This window comes from Scyliorhinus canicula, chromosome 10 (genome assembly GCF_902713615.1).
Source record: "Scyliorhinus canicula chromosome 10, sScyCan1.1, whole genome shotgun sequence".
Taxonomy (NCBI): Eukaryota; Metazoa; Chordata; class Chondrichthyes; order Carcharhiniformes; family Scyliorhinidae; genus Scyliorhinus; species Scyliorhinus canicula.
The window spans coordinates 11,685,211-11,702,318 of NC_052155.1; the positions used below are offsets into that span (position 1 = coordinate 11,685,211).

General features: G+C 41.5%; 1 protein-coding gene across 5 annotated transcripts in view; it reads left to right on the forward strand.

Moving 5' to 3' along the window:
- The window catches only part of LOC119972233 (vacuolar protein sorting-associated protein 13B-like), a 1,046,946-nt gene that overhangs the window by 94,504 nt on the left and 935,334 nt on the right, over nt 1-17,108 (forward strand). For all 5 annotated transcript variants that reach the window (XR_005462014.1, XM_038808618.1, XM_038808616.1 and 2 more), the window contains exons 5-6: nt 1,011-1,178; nt 12,873-13,054. Coding sequence is in view for 4 of the 5 variants with exons in the window: in XM_038808618.1 (XP_038664546.1) it covers nt 1,011-1,178; nt 12,873-13,054 (350 nt within the window). In the remaining variant the exon portion in view is untranslated. The remainder of the gene's footprint in view (nt 1-1,010; nt 1,179-12,872; nt 13,055-17,108) is intronic.

Below are 17,108 nucleotides of genomic sequence, written 5' to 3' on the forward strand. Positions count from 1 at the left end.
CACGGTAGCATAGTGGTTAGCACAATTGCTTCACAGCTCCAGGGTCCCAAGTTCGATTCCCGGCTTGGGTCACTGTCTGCGTGGAGTCTGCACGTTTTCCCCGCGTGCGCGTGGGTTTCCTCCGGGCTCTCGGGTTTCCTCCCACAGTTCAAAGATGTGCCGGTTAGGTGGATTGGTCATGCTAAATTGCCCTTAGTGTCCAAAATTGCCCTTAGTGTTGGGTGGGGTTACTGGGTTATGGGGATAGGGTGGAGATGTGGGCCTGGGTAGGGTGCTCTTTCCAAGAGCCGGTGCAGACTCAATGGGCTGAGTGGCCTCCTTCTGTACTGCAAATTCTATGACCATGGACTGCTTTTCCCTTTGAGGGGGAGACCTGAGTTGTGGTGATTTAGCCTGAGGATCACCACACCTCAGGTGAGGGGCAAGGTTGAGAAGGTGGGCCTTCATGAATAATAATAATAATCGCTTATAGTCATGTAGGCTTCAGTGATGTTACTGTGAAAAGCCCCTAGTCGCCACACTCTGGCACCTGTTCGGGGAGGCTGGTACAGGAATTGAACCCGTGTTGCTGCCTTCTTCTGCATTACAAGCCAGCTGTTTAGCCCACTGTGCTAAACCAGCTGATAACATCAGCTGATATGGGAATTGAAATCCCTCTGAACCACATCTATTAAAAACAGCTCTATGATGCAATAAAATGTTTTAAACCTCTTCCAGTTTACCTGCAGTTATCTCTTTTTCAATTACTTTTAATTGTTTTCACGGTCCAGATGGTGTGAAGGAAGAACTCTAGAAAACCTTGGTGTAAGAGCAGTGAAGTTGCTCTAGAACCCACTTTATTCAGTACATTCTTCGAGATGGGATAGCAGAGTTGCAATAGACAGCAGTTGTTCTGAGCCAGTTTTTGAAACGGATAGGAAGTTTCCACAATAGATTTCTTTCTCTAATAAAGATTTGCTGTCTAATGATAAGTGGCATTAATGATGTCTTTCTCTTTTATCTGTCTGTAGGTTACGTACAGAGCTTGATTAGGCGCGTTGTGAACAATGTAAACATTGTGGTAAACAATCTCATCTTGAAGTATGTGGAGGATGACATTGTTCTCTCAGTAAACATTACATCTGCAGAGTGCTACACTGTGGATGAGTTTTGGGATCGCGCTTTCATGGATATATTAGGTGAGTGAAATTTTACTTTTTGCAAGTGTGTGACTGCAACATGTACACAAAGTCATTCAAAACAGCAGGGGAGTTGAGAATGAAATTCCGACCAGAAAATTGAGATATAAATTTTTGTGTTCAAATGAGCTCAGTGTACTCAAGAATGAGCAGCAATAACTTGACATCAAATCTTCTAATTTGGAATGAGTTTTTTCATGCAGTCAGCAGTGTTTTGCCATCTTTGACATCAAGTGAGCGCCAGAAGGCCTTGTGTTGAAAAACACAAGGCAGTTAATTACGTAATCTGAATTAAATTTTCTCGTCCGGTCTAAAGAATTGTTCCATGATAACATGGTTCAGAGCACCACTATTGGTTCTTCATTCATTTCATTCATTGCTGTCCTAGGAAGAAAATATGCATGAAGCGAGACTTGTCTCAGCATCCCCAGTGCCTCCCTTCCACATCCACCATACCCCAATCTCCATTCAAAATCCGTTGGTGGATATTCAGAAATATGGAGAATAAACTCGATGATCATTTTTGGTTTCCGAATGCTTAAGTAATTTTGCTAATCGGAAATGTTTGAGCGTTGAATTTTGATAAGCAGTTGATAATTCTGTTACTTCCTCAATGACAAATGATAGGTGAATGATTGCTTTTGAGTGCAAATAATAGCAAATCACAGCTAACTGATTGCTTATGAGCATAATTGATGTCAAACGGTTGCTAAATTATTGCTTTTGAGAGTAATTGATGTCAAATGAGAGCAAATTAATGTTGTTGAGTGCTATTGATATCAAACTTTTAAGGAGTTAGTTAATTTGTGATAATTAAGAATTATTTTATGTCCTTAACATAGATGTTATGAATACAAGGTTTTATAAGATCATTTTGTTTTAAACTGGACCCATAATGTAAGGTAAAGCAGAATACTTTTGGTAGGGATTAGAAGGAGGCTGTATAACAGGCCAAGTGGCCTGGTTACCATGAGTTCAAGTCAATAGACTTGTTGAACATAATGCAAAGTTCTCACATCTGAAAAAAAAAGGCAAGAGCAGCTGGTCAGACTTTGTGTTCAGGATTTCAGACTGAAAGAGGGAGAGAGAGGAATTTCACAGAGATAAGGGACTGCACTTAGAGTGTGGTCTGCAAAGAGGAGAATGTGTCCCTTTTTTGTATTTTTACTAGGGATGTCGGCATTGTTGGCTAGGCTACATGGGTATATCTGTGCTACATGGACAGTTGCAGTTGGAGACGGTGGCTCACAACCACCTTCTCAAGAGCAATTAGGGATGAGCAATAAAAATGATGGACTAGCCAGTGACCCCATGTCCTGTGAAAAATTTAATGACAGGCAGAAAGCAGGAGGGAAATTGGTCTCTGGTTAAAGATATGCATCCCATCGCAATGTAAGGAATTAGGCAGATACATCCTGGCCTGGTCAGGAGGGAAAAGAACCACCAAAATAGATCTTACTACTTGTATTTGGTTTGGGAATTCTTCAGAAAATAAGAGAAGTGCTTGTTCAAGGTCAGATGATCTTGTATCTCGGTGAAAAAGGGAGAAATTAACCCCTTGGAAGCTGGATTGATGTTGAACGGGTTCCTGTAAAAAATGCAATTATGTGGAGAGCCGGCAGTGAAGTATAACTGTGGTGTAGGGTTTTCAGTTGTGTTAAAAGTTAAAGGAAGGATATATTTTCTCCAGTTTAGAGTAGTAGTTGCCGACTAAATAGTGTTTAATCAGTGTTGATTTTCGTTTGTTTGTTACAGTAAAAGTTTTAAGATTTGAACTCTTGTGCGACCCTTTCAGTTGGTTACCGGGAATTTAGATCTCTTGTTTAAGGTTGTCTGTCTGGGGGAGTAATGGGATGCTCATTTAAGATTGTTTGAGGACAGTCTTCTCACAGACTGGTGAATCTTTGGAATTCTTTACCCCGGGAAGCTGTGTAGGCCAAGTCATTGAACAGTTTTAAGGTTGAGATGAAAGGTTTTTAATCAGTAGGTGTATTGAGGGTTACAGAGATACGGCAGGGAAGTGGGCTTAGTGAATGTTAGATCAGCCATGATCCTTGGAAATGGCAGAGCAGGCTCGAAGGGCTGAATGGCCTACTCCTGTGTTATCAGACCCAATTTGACATCAAGAATTTAAAAAATGTGACCCAAATCTTATTCAAAGAATTAGGTTTTAAGAAGTGTGTCAAAGGAGGATGGAGAGGTGGACAGGTGCAACGGTTTCTGGAGGGGATTCCGCAGCTTAAAGTATAAGTGCTGAAAACACTACACCCAATGATGGAATAGTTAAAATCAGGGATGCGCCTGAGGGCAAAATTGGATGAGTGCAGAGATTCTTAGGGTTGTCGGGTTGGAGTAGGGTAAACCAGGATGCGAATTTCACATTTGAGCCATTGCCGGACCAGGTGGCATACGTCAATGAGCATAGGGATTATGAACATTGGATTAGTCAAGGTAACAAAAGCAGCTGGAGCAGCTGAACGGAGTCAGAAGCAGATGTTATGGAGGTGGAAACAGTCGGTGGAATGGATATGTGGACAAAGCTCATCTTGAGTTCAGATGCACACCAAGGTTGGGAACAGTCTGTTTTAGCTTTACATAGTTACTCGAGTCGGTGGATAGGACAGGAGTTGTGTAGGGGACCAAAGTCAATGGATTCAGTCTTCTCAATATTTAGTTGGAAGTAATTACTGCTCATTCAGCACTGAATGTCAGACAAGCAGTATGACAATTTAGAGACAGTGGTGGATTGAAAGCGATGGTGGTGAGGCAGAACAGGGTGTCATCAGCATACATGTTGAACCTGACGTTGTGCTTTTATAATAAATATTTTAATTATTTTTGCAAATAACACAACAAATCCTAAAAACTGGTACAGAATGGTATAAATGTTTCTGCATACATGAGTACAGAAAAAGACAGAACGGCAACACAGTTAGTTCTTAAACTTAATGCCTCCAACCATACAACAGAAAAAACCCCCACAAAAGTTAGAGAATAGGGGAGAAGAGGTTAAGACGGTGCAAACATGATATGATCCACACCTTTAGGTACAGGAAACTCAGAACTGTTTTTTGTTGCCTATGGCAAACCTTGTAGGAGCAGGTCAGACATAAATTTGAGATAGGGGGTCCCATACTTCTCAAGATTCATCAACAGTTAAGATATTATTCAGCCTTTTCTCATTGACGCCAATGCTTCTCCCATCCAGGATCCTCAGAATTAGGAACAAAGGATCAAATTCTAAGACTGTACCGAATATCTTCTCGAGCTCTTCACGTATATCAGACCAGTAGGATTGAATTTTGACACAGGACCACACAACGTGTGTGTAGTCACCCTCAGCTACCTGGTACTTAGGCACAGTGAGGATGTGTGATATTCAGCTTGGTGTGATATTCAGACGGTGTAATATTTTGAACAGAGTCTCCTTCATTCTATTACAGACTGAAATTTTATTGGCATATTCCCATGTATTACCCAGGTCTCCTCATCAATATTGACTGCAAGATATTTCTCCCAAGACCGCAGTGTTTTATATATAAAACTTTCCAATTAGCTTTTTAGGTTCTGCAGAAATCAGGATTTTTTCCACCGAAGATATTGAAGCGTCAAGATGCATATTTGTCTTTATTAAGGACAAAGGCCAGGATTCTCCAAGCCCGCACCGGCTCGGAGAATCGGAGATGACGGTGTGACGGCCCGTGATGCCGGTCCTATGCCAGGATGTGATTCTCCGCGGTCGACTCGCCGAGTTCCCGCCAGTGTGGTTCTCACATGGTTCCACCCGGCGGGAGCTCGGACCCGTGGCCGTCCTGGTTGGGGGGGGGGGGGATAAGACTCCGGAGGGGCCTCCATGATGGCCAGGCCCACGATCGGGAGCCACCGATTGGCGGGCGGGTGCAATCTGGGGGAGGGGGCTACCTTTTTCCGCGCCAGCCCGCTGTGTGGCTCCGCCATGTGGCGACGCGAATGCGGCCGCCGTGCGCATGTGCGGACCCGCGGCCAGCAGTGCAGGGCCGTGTAGAGCAGCCGGTGCTGCGTGGAGCACTCCGGCACAGTGCTGAACCCCTGTGGACCTTGGAATCGCTGGACCAGGAGACTCGTTGACGCCGGTGTGAAACACCGCTGGCGTCAACGCTTCGCCGCCGTATCGCAGAATCCCGGCCAAAGTCTTTTAAGTTGCAGATATTTAAAAAAGGAGTGTGTCGAGGTATCAAATTGTTGGCAAAAGGTGACGAGGAAGAGCCACTGAACAGATCTCCCAGCCTACAAGTATATCTAGGTATCGAATCCATGGTCCATAATAACTGGTGGGAAATCTGGGTTGCCCTGAGTGGGAGAGAGAGTAGAAGTTAATTTAGATCTCCTGCATGGACCATCCTACATACTTTAAAATAGTTATAGGATTCTCACTCTTGGCAGACACAACCTTGAAAACACTGTAAAACAACAGGGCTTGTAAGGAGTATACAAACGGACCTGCTTCAGCGTCGAGCCAAATGCTGTGTTTGTGTAACTCTTCACTCACCTGATGAAGGAGCTGCGCTCCGAAAGCTAGTAATTCCAAACAAACCTCTTTAACTTTAACCTGGTATTGTAAGACTTCTTACTATGCCCACCCCAGTTCAATGCCGGCATCTCCATTTCAGAATCAAATGGAGGATACGTCCTCTCTGAACCAATCCATTATAAACCCAAGGCGAATTGATACATTTTAATATGGCACCCTTTGTGCCTAACATTTGAACTGGGAAGTTGCAGTTTGGCTAGTTTTAAATTAAGTTTTTTCTCAATCCATGTAATGAAACTAAGCATCCTATTAATTGTCTTTCGGGTTTCAGCAGAAAGAAAGATTGGTAGCATCTTTAAAGGATCCAATCACCTGGGCAACACCTTCATTTAATCAGTGTTATCCTGCCCAAGCACCGGCAAGGAAGACTAACAAAGCAGGGCCCATCACATAACAGAGAGGTAAACCCCCAAGGGGACCACTTGAATGGAAAATTATGGTGGGGGGAGGGGGGGAGGTCTTTCCATCAGCCCACCGAATGGCATGGCCTTAGACTTTGTAAAATTAATTTTTTAGCTCGAGTAAAGGCTAAATCTACCCACCACATTAATCATAATGGGAATAGTAATCTCCAGCTTAGACACATAGCAACACGTTATCTGCGTGTAGTGTGATCTTGTGCTGTTTGCCTCCACTATATGAATGAAAAAACAGAAAGGCCCTGTCTAATTGCCTCAGCTAAGGGCTCTATGGCTATTGTGAACAATAACAAGCACTCCTGTCTAGTCCCCTGCTGGAGACAAAACTTCTCGGATTTATTACCGGCCGTAAGTACTTCAACCATAATATATTTATAAAGCACCTATATCCACTTGCATTCTCCCATCCCATCCCAAACTTCTGCAGGGTATAAAATAAGTAATTCTGGTCAAAAGCTTTCTCTGCATGCATCTAAGGAGATCAAGAACCCATCCACCCCGCGTTTATGAAAGATCAGAATAACATTCAATAGTCTCCTAACATTGTTACAAAAATTCCGACACTTTATGAACCTGGTCCTTTGATGATCAATGGGAGAACTCTCTCAAGGTGCAGTGCCAACTATTTAGACAACAACTTCAAATTGTTGCGACACACTGGACGTGTGCAATTCCAACCCTACGTGACATGGGGTCACAACACAGGTGAAATTAGATTTTATATTGATACCCGTGGTTTTGGTTGAGTTAAATTGACCACAGTCACCAGATTTTCCAACCGGATAATTACAGGTTGGACATGTTGATTGTCCCTAGCCTCGGAGACAGCATACGGTGTGCCCTTTCCAACTTAATACACCCAGCTTTTGTATCCAGCTTAAGAAAACGTGGTAGCCAGCACTCAAAAGTATTTAGTAGGGAGCTTACCTTCCATTCGTTCTGGCAAATCGACGATCCAGACATTTTTCTTCCGGCCTCTGTTCTCCAGAATCTCCAGGATTTCAGACATCCCACAAAGCTGGTTTTCCAAGGATTGCAAGTGGGCTTCACCGAGGAACATGCATTTTAATTGAGTTTATTAGTATTCTGCAGCTCTGCCTCGTGAGCATTAATATTCTGTGCCAACAAACCGGATTTATCGTCAATGACTTTAATGATGTTCGCAGTCATCATCTGCAATGCCTTTCGGAGTGTCGGATCAAGAGCCCGCTCGAAAATATAGCTGCTATATTTGGGAGTCAGCTCCACCCCACTGCTCCCTTTTCTCAACGATTTCTTTTAGGATTCCTCAGCATTGTTTCGACACCACTTAGCCAGAAATCTTCCAGGGACATGCTATGGAGTATTCACTCCCTATTAGGTAGCATGTGCCGCGTAAGCAGGATAAATTAGAGGATTAAAGAATGATTGGCGCCAGAGACCACAGAAACGCTGCTCTTCCTGCGCCTATATCATGATCCCCCGACATTATGTTTCTGAAATATGTCGCAGAGGGGCAGCAAGCCAATGAGAAGTAGGAAGGGGTTAAGGATAGACCCTTGAGGGACTCAAGAGATAATAGAGCAGGAGTATGAAGAGAAGCCATTGCAAGTGATCTCTACTTAGGACGACGGACATATAAAAATGAAACTGGGTCAGGGCAGTCCAACTGAGAGATGTTGGAGAAGGATGGTGTGGTCAACTGTATTAGAGGCCACAAACGGGGCAAAAGGATGAGGAGGGATACAATGATCACATTCACATAGGTTGTAATTTGTGATTTCATGGGCCATTTCAGAATAGGTGGGGTGGAAACCTAATTAGAGGAATTTGATCATGGAGTTGCAGGAAAAATGGGCATGGATAACGGAGATGAGAACACATACAAGTACCTTGGAGAAGAAAGGGAGATTAGAGATTGGGCGATAGTTCACAAGGACAGAAGAATCAAGGAGGTTTTTTTGAGGAGGGATTGATAACAGATATGAAGGGGAAAGGAAGGCTGGACCAGATGAGAGGGAACTTTGAACAATATCGGCTAACATGGAGGCCTGGAAGGGCAGTTGGATGGTCAGCTGGGAAAAGAGTCGCAGGAGCAAGTGGTAGGCCTCTTGGACAAGGTGAACCAACAGAGATAAATCAGTTTAATTGACCATTTATTGCATTGCTTTTCGAGATCTTGCTGCATGTACAATGGCTGCCACACTGCACCCCATTACAATTGTGATTGTAATTTAAAAGTAAGTAATAAATTGTGAAGTGCTTTGCAATCCTGAAAAATGGCATACAAATTTAAATTATTTTCCTTCATTAAAAACCATGGCCCACTATATTGTCAAAATAGCTTAAATTTAAATTGAAGTATTTGGTTTGCACCAGTGGCACCATGTTGATATCAAGGTGGTATGACAGGCACTGCATTATCAAAGTGATCTGCCAGCCAATACTGAAACCTGAACTGACGCCAGTTTGGCTGCTGTTACTGGAGATTTTCTATTGCTATGAAGCAAAATATCCAGTAAATGCTGGCATGAGTGAAGAGGTGTTCTTCATTGAGAATCACGTCCAACGGGATGTAGGCTAGTGGAACTGCATCGGTGAATAAGTTTACTTTTGAAAGGAGATGCTGATCGCTTATAACTACTGCGACTTGTGATTTTTTACTCCTGTGCTTTACCGAGGCACAAACAGTAGTCCATGCTACTTTCATTTGTGTGAGGTTGGATGAGGTTTTAATTTCATCACCATGAATAGTTTCATTCATATTTGGACCCTGGTCATTGTGTTGAAAACCACCAAGCAAATTCTACAGCTAACTTGGCCACAATAGGACACATGATCAGCACAGGTTTGGAGGGTCGAAGGGCCCGTTCCTGTGCTGTATTATTCTTTGTTGTTTAATCATGATCTGAGGAAATGCATAAAGGTAGTTGTTGCATTTATTTCTTTAAAGTTGTGTTGCAGATGTTTACTTGAGGCAGCCTAGTTCTTCATGTTGATTTTGCAGTTTTACAGAGTGCTTGCAGGAAGTGAATGCAGCTCATATTCTGTAACAGTTGTTCCATCATTTTTGATTCCAGTGGTGGCTGTGGTGGCTGATGAATACCTGAATGCCTGAAACAATTGTCGACACTGTCTGACATGCTGAAACGTTTTCAGACTGGTCTGTTTCTGTTCCTGGGGTAGTTTCTGTGTTTGAAATCAGGAGCGTAAATTATTTCGAAGACCTGACTTGTGGTGTTAATGCAGAGAGAGAATAAAACTAAAGTCTGCAACACTATTCGACATCCCTGTTAAATCCCTGAAACAACATTTGCTCTTATTTCCGATAAAGCTGGCATTATATTAACACATTTGCATCTGTGAAGAAGGATCTTTTTGCTTGAGCAAATATCCACATGCTTTGTGTTATGGTTTGAAATTTTTGAAAAAGGGACACAAGATGATTGCTGGTTAAAGTATTTTGATCACCATTATTTTTGTGTAGCTGAAATTTTGAATGGCCAACATAAGGGGGCAGGGTTTTCTGTGCAACCTACCATGTGTTTCATGGCAGTGGAGGCAGCCCACCTTTTGTCGGCGACGGGATCTTGTCCCGCTGTAGTCAGCGGCATTTCCTGTTCAATGCTCCCCTTGCCCGCTGTGAAATCTGTGGTGTGGGTGCGCCGTTGGCAGGACTGGAAGGTCCTGTTGGCCTGAACGACCAGAAAGTTTGGCCAAGATATTTAAAATTAAGTCAGCACATTACATTTTTTGTGCCAGCACAACTAGGTTTACTCGTTAAATTGCCCTTTGTGTCTTCAAATAATTTCATTGAAGTTTTTACTAGAAGGCTTTGGCTTCTTGCGAGAGTCAATGAAGGCTTTTGCTTCTTGCGAGAGTCAGTGTTGGGACTTGGTAGTTACGATTATGTTTCTGAGAATGACGATTGTGTCACTCAGGCATTTGCAATCTCCAATATCTGAGATGCAGTGCGACTGACTAGCCAACTGAAGTTTTGGAATTTGTTTGCCTAAATTTCAAAAAATTATTTTTTCATGAGACCTGGGTATTTCTGGCAATGTCAACATTTATTGTCCAGCCCTAATGCCCTTGAGAAGGTGATGGTGAGCTGCCTTCTTGAACGGCTGCAGTCGGAACTTGCGCTATTAATTACCAGTCTTAACTTTTTGTGACAAATTGATGCAGCTACGTCATGAAAATCACGGAGGTTACCAGATGGTGTTTTCACCAAGTTAACAGTGGAGCGACAGAAATAGTTTGGCAATTTATGACAATGCAGAATTATTACTTTCTGTAATTTGCTGGCTGATTTTTCACACTTACAATGGTGAGCATCATTCACACATGGTAATTTATTCAGTAGCTTCTGTGCCACTACTTTAGCAGTTTTGATCAGTTGTTTCAAGGTGGATTGTGTCATATAGCATTAATGTCATGCTCTTATTCTAATTTGTGGTTATTTTTGTGAAGCCTCTATAATCATTATTTGTCTTGTGTTGATGGAGAATATACTCTAGTGACGGATACCAGTGCAACAGTGAGAGGTAGTAAAAGAGAGGGAGACACTGTTAAACATAGTGACTGTTACTTCCCTTTTAAATTTTAAATGAAACATAGTTGACTTTCGAAAGCAAGATACCCCAACTTAAAACATGGTTATTGCACACATCTTAATAGCTTTTTAAAAACATTCATTCGTAGGGTATGGGTACCATGGTTGGCATTTATTGCCTTGAGAAAAGGGTGGTGAACCATCTTTTTGAACAGCTGCAGTCCAAGCACTGTGTGATGTTATTGGTAAGGCTGGCATTTGTTGCTCCTCGCTGATTGCTCTTGAGGGTAGTTAAGCATCAACCACACAGTGGGTCTGGAGTCATAAATAGATTCCATAGAATTCCTACAGTGCAGAAGGAGGCTAATTGGCTCCTCTTGTTTCAGTACTTTGCAGGGACATTGTCAGGACCAGAAGCTTTGCTGTTTTTCATCTAGTTGACAGCAGTTATCCCTTCGTTGAGCATTGGATCATTGTCACGCTCACTTATGATTTTGTGTTGCTGGAGAATCTCCATCAGGTGCATGCCCATTGTGGAGATCTGATTGACTGGCTCTACAATATGTTTTTTCCATCAGGTGTTGTTATTGTCCGTGACTTTGAGGAAAGTCTTGTCATCTTTGGGTCTTACTGGTGTCACTCTATCTGTTGACCATGAATTCCTTTGGTTGCCTTTAAAAAGGAACAGGCGTTACAAATGTCAGCTGGGAGTTGAATTTTTTCAATCTTCTCTATTCACCAATTGTTCTTCAAATTGTGGATTCACTTTTGAACTTCAGCTTTGGCTGTGTGGTGAATGAGCTTTTCTGTGGCGTTTACATCCTGTTGCCAGGTTTGAAATGCTGCCCATTTACAATTGATGTGTTTGCCTATCTCTGTAACTATCTGATCAAATCAGTCTTACAGCCTTTTACTGGTGCGACTGAGGATTTATTGGCTTGTTGGATTGATGAGGGATTTCAATGATGACCAGTCACCTTGGACGTCGCTTGATGGTGTAACCATCTGTTCCTGTAGTTTCCCATAGATTAGTTCTTGAAATTCGTAATCTGTAACCATAGCACACCATTTTGATCACGGTTCCTGACTATCACATAGTCTATTAAGTGCCAGTGCTTTCATCTTGGACACTGCCAGAATTTCTTGACATTTTTGGTGAAAATGTGTCAGTGACCTCAATTGTGTTCAACGCCCCAAGGTAAGGAGACATACACTGTTAGGATTTCACTTTCTAACTCCATGCTTTCCATTGGTGTTTGGCTAAGTGGTGTGGTTATCCCCCACCCTAGCTAATGGTAGTGGTGAGAATATAGGGGTTGATTCCCACCTGGGGATCATATGTTAGCTCTAATCTTAGATAATGCTGAAGGCTAGTCCAAGCCTATGGGTTGCACTTGTAGATTCTTGGTATCTGTCAGCACTGGTGGAAGAAAGGTGGGGGAAAGGTTGCACAAGCCTATGACTCTTGGATGGAAGTGAGATTCTTCTAGTTCGGTTGAAAGATCATCGATCTGTAACTTCAACTCTGTTTATTTTTTCACAGATGTTTCCAGACCTAGGGTATTTTCAGCATCTTCTGTTGTTGTTTTAGATTGTTAGCATCTGCAATATTTTGGCAGGCTGGCAGTACTAGATTTTTTAAACTTCAAGAGGATTTATGCATGATGTTTATATGGTTTTATGTTTTGAAATTAGTTCTTGGAACTATGTTGCTGTATTTTTCCTTTCCTGCTTTCTTCCTCACTTTTTTATTCCTCTTATTTTGTTTCTCTGTTTCTTCCTGACTCTCTCTTTGCCTCTCTTTTGATGACTTCCTCTACCTCCCCTTCTAATTTCTCCCCACTACTGTTATTAGCAGATGTTGAAATCACAAAGCAGAACCCTAATTAACATGTTGCAATGCCGGACAATGGAGTAGATTAAGTTATTTGTTGTGGCAAAATATGTGTTATTTTGATTTTTAAAAATAGTGTTTAACATCATACTTTGCTTGTGAAAAATATCTGGGGAGAAAAATAATAAATTGCGGCAAAATCTTAACAAGTTCCTTTAGAGATTTTCCATTACCAACGTTGACAGGATAGTTTCAAATTTAAATATTTCTTTTTTGGATAATTGCACCATGATGTTGTCTTTCATATTTTCACAATTTCAATCTATTCCATGCTCAGCTCCAGAACTGGTCTTGAGGAAGGTGATCAACTTTTCTGACTGCACTGTTTGTCTGGACAAGCGAAATGCAAGTGGAAAGATCGAGTTTTACCAGGATCCGTTGCTCTACAAATGCTCTTTCTGCACCCGTTTGCACTTTACTTATGACAACCTCAATTCTAAAATTCCATCAGTCATCAAGGTACGTATCCGAAGAGCATTTTGTAACCTTAAGGAAACAACTTTGCAGTAGGGCAGACTGATTTACTATTGGGAAGTGATTGCAGAATAGTTTAAGAAGATATTAATGCGTGAGCTGTAAAGTTTTGAAATACCAATTTCATATGGGAGTTCTTAAAATTTTGATATCTTCAATACATTTTCACAAATGTGGGCCGCCATCGGGATTCTCTGTTTCGCTGGCTGGTCAATGGGGTTTCCCATTGTGGGACAGCCCCACACCGTCAGGAAACCCCCGGGCTGCTGGCAAAATGGAGAATCCCGACGGCGGAGAATTCAGCCCATGATCTCACAACATGCTGCTTACATAATACCGTTTTAAACAATATTTCCAGAACTGGTTGTAATATTATGTAAATAAGTATACAGACTTATTACATTTACAAATATTTTTAAAAATCAGACACCATGTTTCTGGCAGAATGAGATTTGTTGGGGACTGGGGATTTTTCTCCTGCTTGTTTGCTCATTAATTAAAGCCAACAATTTTGTAAATTCCCTGATCAAATTATTGACAAATGCTTTGATTAAGACAGTTGTATGTTGTGACTTCAGTGTGTGGAAATCAACCTCGTGTTAAGTATTGGAGGTGATCTTCTATAAATGTCTAAATAAATGTACTTTTGGGTGCAGTCCTGGACAGAATTCACTAACTTCTGAAATATATTTATTTCTTGGAAATTGAAGTTTGCTTTATTTTCCTGTGATCCAGGCTGATTAGCAACAGCCAACCTGCACTCAATTTCATTTGTGTCCAAAATTGTTGGCGCAAGTTGCACAGGACAAGCAGTTTACAGTGGAGCTATTTTCCCGGCTTTAATTTTCTTAAATTTGAGGAAGCAACTCCAGGACACTGTTTGATGCCTCCTCAAACAAACAAGCAGACATTAGGGAGTCAGTGATGGATTTCTTTGTTCAACGTCTTTTCACTTGATGCTGCACGTTGGTGCACCACAGTGAGCCAGCAGCAAGCACGCACGGCAATTCCCATGAACAAAATTTTTTTTCTTTTGCTGGTTGAATGCTAAATGTTGGTCAGGATACCATGAGAACCTCCTCCCCTCTTTGTACAGTGTGGTGGGATCTTTGGCATCCTCCTGAAAGACAGCATTTCCAGCAATGCTGTACTTCCTCAGTATAACATGACAGCCGTAGGTTATGTTCTCAAAACCCAGAATGGAGTTAAGTCCACAACCCACTGATGCAAGCAAGGTAGAGCTGACTGTGGCTGAAGCATTACATAAAATTACAATGATCTAGTTCGTTGAAAATTTACTTTAGCCATAAGATGCACATTTTCACGTGATTCTCTTGTTCAGATAGTAAGGATCTGGGAAAGAAAAAAGACTGGGGAATAGTCTTTTGTAAGTATGGTAAACTAGTCGGTTCTTTGGAGTCCAATTTTTTTCATGGAAAACATGCTGGAGTCAAATTTACAGAAGTGACTGAAATGGATGCTACAGATCCACTTGATTTCAGAGCATGCTTGCAATAATTTGATTTGAACCAGGCAAATAAAGGCATTAGAATGGAAATTCATGCTATTTTCTAAACAATATGTACAGATCTCTTCAAATTCTTGGATCATCCAAAATTTGAGCAATTATTTCTTTGCTTGGCTACATGGCTGCTGAAATTAATCCAGACAAGTTTTATATTTGACATAGAAGAGTTCAGATCCTATTGAGCAGCTGTTCCGTCAATGACCCAAAGTAATTTTCAAGCACCCAGTCAAGACACCAATCGTATGTAAAACTTTGAGACAAATCAGGGCTTTTCAAAATTGTCTTCTAGGCAGTGTTTATGAACGACATTCATCTAATCACTCTGACTAGTTGTATGACTTATTAATAAATTGTGAATATCAGAATGCTTCCGAGGGATCAACCTGAGCAGAATATTGTGCAAATTCAGATTTTGAGGGGGGAAGAATGCATTTTACGCTCCAAGGAATTACTAACTGATCATTATAGTTCCCCATTGTAAACCCAAAGTTATGTGATACCCAGGTCCTCTGGGGGTAGAGTTAAGAGAGGGAGGGGATTGTGGGAAGGTGGGAGAGGGGTGGGGTTTTAGTGACGATGAAAATGTAACATTTTTTTCGGTTCCTCAGTGGATACAGGACTCTCCAGATTTCTGAGTTCTGTTTTTCTGCCTGATGTGAAATCTCAAGAGACAAAATCTTGGTCTCACGCTCAAAGATTAAATACATCGTGCACAGATGTTCTAGCGATCATAAAAACATTTCACTTGAGTTATGTTTGTGTAATCCTGATTCAGCTGTTTCATAAAGAGAAAACTTTGGTTTTTAAAGTTTCCAAATGTTTCAGTTAAACTTTTTGTAAATGATGCCAGTGGCCAGAGCTTGTAGAAGTGATCCAGTTTGGATTAATCGCTGTTAAACTGATGAAATGATCAATTCATGTCATCTTGGCCAGTAGTGATGATTGCGAGTTAAATATAATACAATTTCCACAAAATGTTGTTGTTCTTTAAATTTATCATAACATTGAATGATAACCCTGAGGAACTAACCCCAACAAGCACAATTTCTCACTGATACATGCATTGGAGGAAGTTCAGGTTGATTCCTGGCATTGAAGGGTTCCCTTCCGAGCAAAGATCGAGCAGATTGGGCCTATTGGAGTTTAGATGAATGAAACATAAGATTCTTAGTGGGCTTGGCAGGGTAGAAGCTGAGCTAGTGGGCAGCACGGTAGCATTGTGGATAGCACAATCGCTTCACAGCTCCAGGGTCCCAGGTTTGATTCCCGGCTTGGGTCACTGTCTGTGCGGAGTCTGCACATCCTCCCCGTGTGTGCGTGGGTTTCCTCCGGGTGCTCCGGTTTCCTTCCACAGTCCAAAGATGTGCAGGTTAGGTGGATTGGCCATGATAAATTGCCCTTAGTGTCCAAAATTGCTCTTAGTGTTGGGTGGGGTTATTGGGTTATGGGGATAGGATGGCGGTGTTAACCTTGGGTAGGGTGCTCTTTCCAAGAATGGCCTCCTTCTGCACTGTAAAATTCTATGATCTGATCCCTTTGTGGGGGAATCTAGAACTAGGGGACTCAGTTTAAAAATAATGGGCCTCTCATTTAGGACTGAGATGAAGAGGTATTTCCTCTTTCAAAAGGTTGTTAATAACTGGTGGACCCTGCTGCTTAATAGTTTGTGAAATATTCACACCAGTTAGTAACTAGATTCGAACACCCAAATTAATTTAACTTAGTTTTCTGAAATCCAGCACAGAAATTGTTTATTGATGCATGTTTTTCTGGACCTGTGATCCAAGGCTTACAGATCAGTTTGAACAATTTGATGTCTTTGGTGTAAAAATAAAATCGCATCGGTTTTAATGGTCGCTGCAATTGACTTTAAGGCTGTAGTTCATTATGGAGTGCTGCAGACTGTTATAAACTGCTCAAGCTTCTTTCTCGCAGTTGGACATCATCAGAACTGCTTGATTGAATTACAGCTTTTTAACATGTTGCCAGCTTTGAATTAACCTGTATGTAACTTTAATTCTCATGGCATGTCAGCACATTAGTGCAATAAATCATTTTTTTGTCTCCGTGTTGATACTGAAGAAATTTACTATTTTTACACATTGGAAATGCCTGCTAAGCCTTGGGTCTTTCTTGAATTTTGTTTAATTCCCTTTTCTTCCATGTACTGAATGATCTGTTGAGCTGCTTGCAGAAAAATACTTTTCACTGTACCTCGGTACACGTGACAATAAACAAATCCAATCCAATCCAATCCAATATTGTTCATTGGTTCACTGTCTCAGACTGCTTACAGGCCAATCTTCCTTTTGACCCAGCATATGTGCCTTACTTGATCGATTCTAGGTAGCTTGCAGCAAGGCCAAAGGTCAAACAGAATATCTAACTGAATTTCAGTTATATGATGTATGTTTGTTGATCTCGTCATGTCGTCTGAAATCAAGGAAGATTACAGCTGAACTATACTTTAATGGATTGAACTTTGGATATAATTACCACATATATATAACC